The 10,565-nt window shown below is 46.6% G+C and overlaps 2 protein-coding genes across 2 annotated transcripts; both read left to right on the top strand.

The window, feature by feature from the left end:
• The first annotated feature begins 237 nt into the window (after positions 1 to 237).
• Positions 238 to 1,644, top strand: LOC126558947 (loricrin). The gene is made up of 2 exons (XM_050215038.1): positions 238 to 367; positions 946 to 1,644. Exons 1-2 carry the CDS (start codon positions 350 to 352, stop codon positions 1,633 to 1,635), a joined length of 708 nt encoding a protein of 235 aa, XP_050070995.1. The 5' UTR covers positions 238 to 349; the 3' UTR covers positions 1,636 to 1,644.
• A 5,658-nt stretch (positions 1,645 to 7,302) lies between these two features.
• LOC126557457 (sodium-coupled monocarboxylate transporter 2-like) lies at positions 7,303 to 10,357 on the top strand. Its single transcript, XM_050213239.1, has 5 exons — positions 7,303 to 7,518; positions 8,496 to 8,996; positions 9,094 to 9,453; positions 9,524 to 10,186; positions 10,258 to 10,357. Exons 1-5 carry the CDS (start codon positions 7,316 to 7,318, stop codon positions 10,355 to 10,357), a joined length of 1,827 nt encoding a protein of 608 aa, XP_050069196.1. The 5' UTR covers positions 7,303 to 7,315.
• Positions 10,358 to 10,565: the final 208 nt, after the last annotated feature.

Genomic DNA, 10,565 nt, shown 5'->3' on the forward strand with positions numbered 1-10,565 from the left:
AAGCAGTAAGAAGCAAAAAAAAAAAAAACGCGCACACACTTACTCACTCACTGCGTTGCGTTCCTCCTCTGGTTTTTTTTTTGGGGGGACATCAGTGCATAACGAGATATGTATACTCCACGCTTCACGATACCATGGCGCTGGAGTTGGAGTTGGAGTAGTAGTGTCTTCTTTGCTTTTTCGGGAGAGCTAGGGCCCGAAGTAATGCTAGCAACCGGACGAGGACCACCTCGAGTTTGGGTATAAAGACTGCAATTTGGCCAGCAGAAAGCACACTCGGTCACAACTCTCGCTTCAGTAAACATCTAAATTTTAGTCCCCGTGCTTTTTTCTATCTATCTTAAGTGAAATGAACAGCTTTGCCGTGGTAAGTAGCGCCATCTAGGTGTGAACTTTTGTTCTGTAGTGCTACCGTTGGGGATTCGGGATTGTTTGGAAAATATACGTTAAGTGGATGTGTGTGTGTGTGTGCATTTGTGTGTCTCGTGCTAGATAGTGTGTCACTGTCGTGTTGATTAGTTGCAATTTTGTTCTATAATTAGAGTAATACCCACTTTCCACTGACCCTGACACCGTACCGTCCTTCTGACGAGTCCAGTATTCCCCTGAAGTGGATTGAAGTGGTCGAGTTGATACCGATTACGGAAGCAAAAGTGCATCACATGCTCACTGGAAAAGCCCTAGCAACGTAAGCAAAAGATTCGAGCTGTCATTCTTGAAAGTAGCCGTTTCCATTGGTTACTTGTCCATTCAACTTTGCTGGCGCTTACGTCAAATATGGCCCTCAGTGTTTCGTTTGGCACGTAATAGGGACGTTCGGTCGCTCCTAAGACAACATTCACTCACACTCACATCCTCTTCCGTAGCACAAACGGGGTTAACCATCTGAAAGTAGCCGGCATAGAGAGCTGTTAATCAAGCTTTTTCTCACTTTGGTTGTTGCAGTTTTTGGCGTTCGCCACACTGGCCGCCGTTGCCGTTGCGGAACCACCATCGCCGTACAGCTATAACCGTCCATCCGGTGGACATGGAGGAAGCAGCGGCGGTGGCTACAGCCACGGAGGCGGTGGTGGTGGCGGTGGCTACAGCCAGGGTGGTGGCGGATACTCGAGCGGTGGTGGATACCCGAGCGGAGGCGGCGGTGGATACGCTGCCAGTGCCGGTAGCTTCTCCAGCTCGTCGTCCTTCTCGAGCGGTGGCGGTGGATATCAGGCCGTCCCGGCCGGTGTTCAAACCTCCGAAGGATTGAACGTGGATCCGCAGCTGCTGAACGAGATCCGTCAGATCCTGCTCCGCGAGGAAAGCCAATCGTCGTCGTCTTCGTCCGGTGGATTCGGTGGTGGATATCCTTCGGCCCCGTCCGGTAGCTATGGTGCACCGTCCGGTTCGTACGGACCACCCTCATCCAGCTACGGTGTCCCATCCGGTGGCCACCGTGTCGTCGGTATCGATCTCGAGGGTGTGAAGCAAGCCATCCAGGTGGCTCAGTTCCTGCAGACCTCGTCCGCTTCGGTACCGTCCGGCTCGTACGGTGCCCCGTCGGTTCCGTCCGGTTCGTACGGTGCTCCATCGGCTCCGTCCGGCTCGTACGGTGCTCCATCGCGCCCATCCGGCTCGTACGGTGCTCCGTTCTAAGGCACGCGTCACGTGCTGGAAACACGCCACTACCATGTACAGATGTCCAACGTGTCCGGACCCCCTCTCTCTCGCTCTCGCCGGCCGTTGGATATCATACAGCGACTTACAAAATGGACGAAGACACATCCCGGACGAAAAACCCGGGGCACAAAATCGGACGAAACGAACAACACGCAAAACAGGCAAATGCACGTAAAAAGCACACATGGAAAAAAACACGCAACAACATTCCACGCCAAACATCTGAGCGAGGATAACCATCTGTCCGGCCGGAACGGGCTTGGGACAACGCGATGCATCCGTGGAATCGATACGCGTACACCTTGTACCGTACGCTTGCCGATCCCACGGATCGCTGGACAGATGGTTTATGTGGTCCGTGCTGTCAGTCTCTCTCCCAGCTCCAATGACACCAGGGACGGACCGCGTACAGTAGTGATCTGAGGACACACCAAACACAGCCTCACTGTGTTTAGTTTTTCCATGTAAATATCTCTCCTTATCTCTTTCTCCGTCCTTTTACTTCTGCCTATCGGAAAGAAAGGATCAAGTTTTTGTTCTACTCAAGCAGAAACCGTAACCGAGGATAAAAAAAGCTATGAAAAAAAATAATAAAAAAATCGAAAAATTTGTCACCGTTAAACTGCAAGTGTTTTACTACTTTTTTCCACCCCACCCTCATTAGTTTCTGAAGTTTTACGATCTGAATGGATGGATCGTTTTACCACCACGTGGAAGCACCACACCTCTTGGTTGGTGTAGCTATTCGAAGTGGATTGTGCAGCTCTTGAAATTCTTCGCGATGCACGACATCAGATAAGAACTTTCTCTCCCTTCTTGGCTGGAGTTTATGGTGCTGGGAATGTGGGAGACATAATAAATATTGCCCTTCTTTGGTACTCCATCCGTTCAAGATCAAGTACGGGGGACGCAACGGAGAAGGGAAGCATCTCAACCACTTGCTGGCCATTCTCATCGATCGAACGTTCGCGATTTGGTAACTCAGCTAAGGTCAGCTTCAAAGCATTGTGAAAGGAAGGATTGATTAATTGACAAACGATTATTTAAGATGCAATATCGTTGCGTAACAATTTATTGCGTTTGACCCAACGCTAATCCGATTACACGCCGACATTGGCCGGATAGATCGCCAACCCTTTTGATTCGATTGTGAGGCTTTTTTTTGCCTTCGAAAATGCCCTCTTTTCGGACTCTTTTCGGTACTTCGGGCTAGGTGCATCGGGAGGTTGCTGCTAAATGGGCGGGTAGAAAAAGGTTGTACGCCACGGATGTTTCTTTGTCGCGGCGCAGGGCATCAGAGGCTAACAGGGGTTCGGTAACACTGGATAATTACATTGCGGAGGGTTCCATTGTGGTGATAATTTGACTTTGTGATGATGAGATTTATTTTTCGTGTTTGGAAATAGTTAGTTTAGTTTAGTTTAAGGTGAGACATTTTTTGGGGAGCTTCAACTGTTTTGCTACTATCAGAAGATTTTAGAACTTCTTCAACAAAATTAACAGCTTATCGGCAGTCTAGGGCATGCCATCGATTGGCTTACTATTCGGGATGGGATTGTCCCTCTTACGACTAATACTTCACGTGTCGGATAACCATACTTTTGGAAAATTCCAGCAATATAAACGTGTAGAGTTCTCAACTTTTACTGAACGTTGCCCGTCAATCTGTAAATAATTAACATTCTAATTATTTATACACACTTGAGTGAACTGGTGATCATGTCTTGTCACGAAAACTTCTCTTTAGAGCCTAGCACTCCGAAAGTTACAAAAATTAATTAGTCATTGCAGCTGGTACTCCCGCTGGGAGCAAGTGATGATCATCTTCATTGACAAAAGAAAAGAAAAAGCTAATTTTGAAACGGAATTGAATTATGGAGCCATTCAACTGCTTTTCTTGCGGTGAAGTGCAATTTCTACCATCTGATGGATTGTTGGAGAGACGGTTTAATTCAACAAAGTGCAAAAACCAAGTGGCACACAGTGGCTTTAATTTCATTTTCTCACAGCGATGGAGGAATAGAGTTGTCTCAAATAACATCAGCAATTTTTATGGCAACTGGACGACTCGATCCACTGGGTCGACTGTTACGTCTTGATCTACGCCATCTCGACACCCAAAATCGACGAAACAGGCGCGAACTATCATTCATCTTCCCCTACTCTGTCAGGCTACTGCTAGATTTCCCTGCATCCTAATGATACAATCGAAAAAACGCGCCAACCATAATGTGTTAAACCAAACACAAAATGCTCACGATCACTAATTTATGGAGCTCAAACTGCTACCGGGCGGATTAGTTCGATGCGTTGGTACAAAACGGTCACTCCCAATGCTCTCTGACACCTCTCGTTTCGTTTAATATTCAAATGAGATTGTCAATTTGTTGGCTGGCAAAATCATTCATTTAATCATCATTTCCCCCCGGTGCAAGCCGATGGTAGCAAGAAGAAAGTGTTTTTCGGGGAAGCCATGCGTAAATTAACCGATTATGCATACATCGTCGTCTCATCGACAAAGTAAACAGCTACCGACTTGATTGGCTGCGCTTCACGATTGAGGTAGGTTCCGTACCGTTCCAATCAGGCCTACATTCCTCGTTGACATTCCAATTCATTTGCATAAATGGTTTATGGCGCACGGGATGAAACATAAATAAAACCCCACAGACACACAGCAGTTCCGATGCTGACGATCGTCACTGGGTGTGTGCGTCTTCATTAACCGATTGATGATGGAGGGAGCTTTTTTTATGTATTGTTTTTGGGTGGATGACGGTCAGCTAAATCGCCGTGGTAGGGCTAACGATTTCGATTGTAACGCACTAATTGGTTGTGACATTCGCTTCAATTTACCGTACGCGAGCACCGGGACGTGTTTGGCAAGGGCTTTTGATAAGGACTCAAGATCCCGCTTCCGGTAGCTGAATGTAATCACTAACGCAATTAATTCTTCAAAAGACTAAATTTGTGAACTATGTGAAGGGCGTTTGCTGTACCTTTAATCGTTCTGTCGTTCTGTCGATTGAAACGCCTTTAAAGCGGTTAGGAACGGGAATTTTAATGCAGAAAAAAAGCGATCAAGCCTTACTCTCGGTGTGAATGCATACGATCATTACACTTCTTCAAGGCACTTTTCAATCCATCAATCTCAAGCCAGCTAACTGCGTGTGCTGCTGATGCTGCTGCTGCTGCAGCAGTCAGTGATAAGGGATTTCGTTTTGGGAAGGAATGCCGCACAGGCTTTGGAGAATATTTTCCCATGAACCATTTACCCTCCTACCCCCTCCTCACTGATAGCCACTGTTAAAGTTTCCAACGCAAAAGCGAACGCAAATTAACACGCTGATTGCCAATTTGTGAGAGCCTGCCAGATTTCGAGACGGCCGCCGACCTATGGTAAAAAAATCTACATTGAGGAAGCTCAAAAATCGTTCTTAATGAGATCGTTGTGTTGTGCGGTTGTGCTGTAAACAAGAGAGCCAAAACTTCCGAACTGATAACACACAGGCACACACGTATAATACGTAATTGATGCATTGGATGTTGAAGTATTTTTGTGCTTAACACATGGTTTCCGTGTAGAATACTTCCGAGCTAGACACTGCCTAATTCCGTGTTAGCAGGGTGCTTATAATTATAACTAAGGAATCTCCCAACTGTTTAGGACCGATAGCTAGTCGAATGTTGCATTATGTCTCACACTGCACAATATCTGCAGCGCTGCATTCGATGCAGGGATTAAGCTTATCAGCCACAGAACACCAGAGTGCAGAGTGTAGGAATTTACGAGAACCGCTCCTGAATGTTTTGACCAATGTGTCAATAATTGTGAGCCTGATTGCTACTGTAGAAGATACTGAGAGGTCACAATTAAACGTGGTGAGGTCAAGACAGAGATCAGTCCAAAAATAAAAAAGTAAAGGAAGCTGACAAGATTCACATTTTTAGAGGAGAAGCTATTTCAAGAAAAAGGACACAAAACCGGTTTGCGTTTGAGGGGGTTTTTTTAGCTTGAAGACTAAAAATGGAATGACATATGGACATCGGCGGATGAACCGATACGTGAGAAGCCATACACCGGCACTCCGGTAAGGGCGATATACCTTCCACTGGAATTTGTTCGTTGGGTTGTGGTTAAAGTCACATTCTTGCGTTTCACGGGTTATTGCCCGTTACGACTGATATCCATTACAGCAGCTTCGCAAGGTACGAAGCCGATGTACACGCGATGCCTTAAAGTTTTAAAATGATAATTATTGTACATCTTATTAAAATGATTTCTAAGAATGCAAGCCTTATCACCTTAAGCAATCCCATTTGATGGCACAATTCTCTAGAACCACTTAATTATTTACATGGAAAATTTAATCATCGGCACTAAATTATGAAGTGTGGAAAAAAGAATTATCCCCCCAGGCGCTTGTAAATCCCCCAATTAAACACTTTCACCCCGAGGGACTCATTTGGAGGACCATTTACACTAAATCACCCTCAACTAGCCGGCGCCGGGTTATTGTGTCACGTCGCCCATAGCTCCAACGTAGTATGGAACAAGCCGGTAGCCGGTCAGTATTGGCCTGATTGTCACCACGTGTTGTTCTATAGACCGATAAACCAACATCACAAATTCGAGTGATCATCGAACGATTCCTCTCTCTCCCTTTCTCTCTCTCTCCTGCCATTTATGGGTGTGTTGGTGGATTAATCGCAATTGCAGACAACCACAGCCATGTGTAAAATTGCACCAGTTTGGTTAACCCCAACCGGTAACCGCAGACATAGTTTTAGATTGCAGCCCGTCCCATAACTCTGGCGTCAGATCGGTGCGTAATCGTTGAATAAACGTAAGACAGATCCTACAGAAGCTGGCCTCAATTGGGATCAATTGTCGGTAGCTTTACCAGTTGTGGCTTTGGTAAGTGATTGCTACTACTAGCTAGATTACTACCGCCGACGAGAAGACTCCGGCTTCGAACACGCTAAAGCTGTCCCTAGCACACTATCAGCACCCGTACCGCTGCGTGAAGACGTAAAGGACGATCGTGTACCACAATAGAGTTTGGTCCAGTGTGCCTCTGACTCATAGTGTCCCAGTGCCGTGTTGTCTAGGCCATAAAAAAGGTGTGACGACAAGCCTCTCCAAGTTCCCAGTAGTGTGTAGAGGAATTTCCATCGTCCGAACTCTTCGCACAGCACCAGCACACGTCTTTAACAACTCAATTGCCTGCGATCTGCGATTACCCCGGGTATAAGACGCACTGGAGTGCAGACAACATAGAGGGCTCTCGTTACATTCTCGCAAGGGAGAACGATTGTTTATTAGGCGGCAGCAGACGCATATAGTGCGACACAGCCGGTCGAGGGACAAAGCGAGAAATGACAAATGACAAGAGTTATACCACCCAAGGCTAAGAGCAGAGTGCCCACCGACAAAAACGTGTCCACAGCAAAATCAAACCACCCTTATCGGTTCGGTAGTACGGCGAAGAGCCATCCCGGTATCGGTTACCGACTGACGCATCCCGTACACTACCCGTAGGTGTGAGGTTGTTCTATCTCTTCCGACTCCTAAGATCAGTCAGTCTTGATTGTTCCGGCAGACCGGACAGACGGTGCCGCTTTAGAAACGCTTCCAAGGAACCCCAGCGCGACGATGGTGAAATCAATCACGGCCAATCCGCAGGGCCAGTTCTCGGTGGAGGACTACACGGTGTTTACGATTATGCTTGGCATATCGACGGCGATCGGCGTGTACTTTGGGTTTTTCCAGAAGAAGAAAAATCAAACCACCGAAGAGTATCTGCTCGGCGGGCGGAAGATGAAAACGTTCCCGATTGCGATATCGCTGATTGCAAGGTAAGCAGTGAGTGATTTGCAAAGTAGTGAGTCCTTGGTGTAGTGAAAATTGATACGGGTACGGGTGCAGATGTTCAATCAACATAAAAATTCTTTCTCCAAGAAGTACTTTTCTTCTTCTTACTGGCTTAACGACCTTTCTAAGGTCACGCCGGCCAACGAATGGCTTGCAAGATTTGCTGTTACAACGTAGTTGGATAATCAGTCATCACTGCGGTAGAATGTTCCAGCTGGGATTTGAACCCCGGCCCGGTCCCTATTAATAGTACTATTTCGTACTATTTGCTAACATAGTTGGATGCTTCGCATCATTAACATTCCCCGATGAATTTCAAAGTTTTTTTGCACATGCCCTCTGTCTTGACTGATTAAAGTGCTTTTTTTGAAGTAAAAAGCGTGCCGCAATCCGTTATAAGTTCGGCAACATACCGTTAAAACACGCGCCATTCTCAGGGTTTTTCTTGACAACTAAAAAAAAAAAAACAGAACTCCCATTCATGATGATTATACCACGAATAATGTTGATAAGAGCTTTCTATTGAACTTTTTTGTCTTAAACTCATTGCTAAATAGATTTTCTGTAAGCGTGCCTTGACGATCGTTTCTGTTTTTTTGTATGACTTGCCCATTTCAAACGTCCCCGCTTTTTTCTTTGCGTGATAGTTATGATTTGAAAGATGTACGTTTTTCGTTAGATTAGGTTGTAAATATGATTCCGATTACAGTGAAAGACTTTGTTTGTTTTTTTGCGTTCTTACTTTCATCGTACCCTAAAAAAATAACCCCGATCACTTGAACGTGCAGCCGCGTTTCCAGGGCGCGATATTAATGCGGCAAAGAGTCGTAAAAACCCGTTGATGGACATTTTACGACATGCCTCACCATGTTAATTTCCTGCCCAATGTAGCAACTTATCGCCCTCGTTTGGGCCTCCACAATGTCTGCTTGCTTCTGTTTTCCATCTCCCAAACTCGCAGCCAGCTGTCGGGCGTCTCTATAATGTCGGTTCCGGCGGAAATGTACTCGTACGGTGCACAGTACTGGATCATTGCACCGACGATGATCGTTATCACGATGATCATCAACTACATCTTCGTGCCGGTGTTCTACGACAATCACATCACCAACTGCTACCAATATCTCGAGGATCGGTTCAGCCCGGCGGTGAAAAAGTTCGTCACGTTCACGTACGTACTGAACATCTATCTGATACTGCCGATCTTCATCTTCATACCGGCGCTCGCCTTCTCGCAAGTCACCGGCATAAACATCCACCTGATCAATGGGATCGTGTGTTCGGTTTGCATCTTCTACACGATGTTCGGCGGCATTAAGGCGGTCGTGTGGACGGATGTCGTGCAGGGATTGATCATGTTTGTGTCCTGCTTTCTGGTGGTGGTCATTGGGGTGGCGAAGATCGGTGGGCTGAGCGAGGTGTACGAGCGGGCTGCCGCTGGTGGTCGGTTGAAAATTTTTGAGTAAGTATTTCAACAACAACGATCCGGATTAGGGGGAATCCGATGGCGTGGTGGCAAAACACTCATGCGTAATCTCGCACTTGGCTCTCTTTTGCAGCATGACACTCGATGCGACAACGCGTCAAACTTTCTGGACTGCAAGCGTGGGAAATCTGTTCCTGTGGACCGGGTACCTTGGGCTTAGTCAAAGCTGCGTGCAGCGTATTGTGTCCGTACCGAGTATGCGCCAGGCGCGGACCGCTTTGTGGATTTTCTGCATCGGTTTCATCATCATCATGACGCTCAACTGCTTTACTGGCATTGTAATCTTCGCCAAGTACTTTGACTGTGATCCGATAAAGGTAGGACTAGTGCAGAAGGCTGACAAGTTGCTGCCCTTCTTCGTGCAGGACGTCGTTGGCAACCTAAAGGGTATGCCGGGTGTGTTCATCTCGTGCGTGTTTAGTGCAGGATTAAGGTGAGTAAGGTGAGATGCATGCAAGTGGAACTGAACATGTGGAGTGATGTGGTGGGATTTGAAATTGCAGCACAATGTCGGCCAACCTGAACTCGCTGGCAGGATTGATCTACGAGGACTACATTCGACCGTTCAAGCTGTTTAAGCACACCGACGCCTCGGCACATAGGACGATGATGTTGCTCATCTTCGTTAGCGGAGTGTACTGTATTGCGATGGGATTGATCGTCGAACAGTTCGGACATATACTGCAGATGGTCGTTACGATTGCCAGCGTTACGCAAGGTGCCGTAATGGGAATATTCTGTCTCGGTATGCTGTGGCCGTGGGCTAACAAGCACGGCGCACTTTGGGGTTCTGCGTCGAGTGTGATCGTAATGTCTTGGATCATTGCGGGTGCACAGATTGCGATCAGCAAAAAGGAGATTACGTATCCGCCTAAAACTACCAGTGTGGAGGGATGCTACGAGTATGGGTTCAACGTTACAGCAGACGATTTCCTTACGCTCGTGGCCCCACAGGAGGAGGCCGAATTTTCCATCTTCAACATTTCCTTCGTGTGGTACTCGACGGTGGGGACGTTTATGGTGTTTCTGGTAGGCATTCCCGTGAGCTACTTTACCGGTTCGCAGGACATGCGTAACTTCCGACCGAAGTTGATTTCGCCGCTAGTGCAGTGGCTGCTACCGGATGAGGTGCGACAAAATGAATTTTCGTTGAAGGCAGAAAATGAGTAAGTACGATGTAGGATGTTCTATTATTAAACTGGATTACTTATATTTGGCATGAATGTTACTTTTGCAGCAAACTGAACATTGGACCAATTAAAGAATGGACATTTACTGCGAACGAAACGGAAAAGTATAAAGAAAGGCACGGTGGAATTATCGAGCAGACTTTGTGAGGACAAGCAGGATGCTTCTATGCTCGGTTAGGGTAGACTGCGACACGAGGTGCAATTCGTGGTGCGTGAAGGATGTTTCGAAATGTTTTTTTTTTGTGTTAGTTAAGTTCTATTCTTATACTAGTGCATGTCTATTGTATGTTTAATGTTTATTTACGTGTGAATCGTGTCCATCTCATCGATGTGTATTATCAGTTTTAAATCCGCT

This window comes from Anopheles maculipalpis, chromosome 2RL, assembly GCF_943734695.1.
Source record: "Anopheles maculipalpis chromosome 2RL, idAnoMacuDA_375_x, whole genome shotgun sequence".
Taxonomy (NCBI): domain Eukaryota; kingdom Metazoa; phylum Arthropoda; class Insecta; order Diptera; family Culicidae; genus Anopheles; species Anopheles maculipalpis.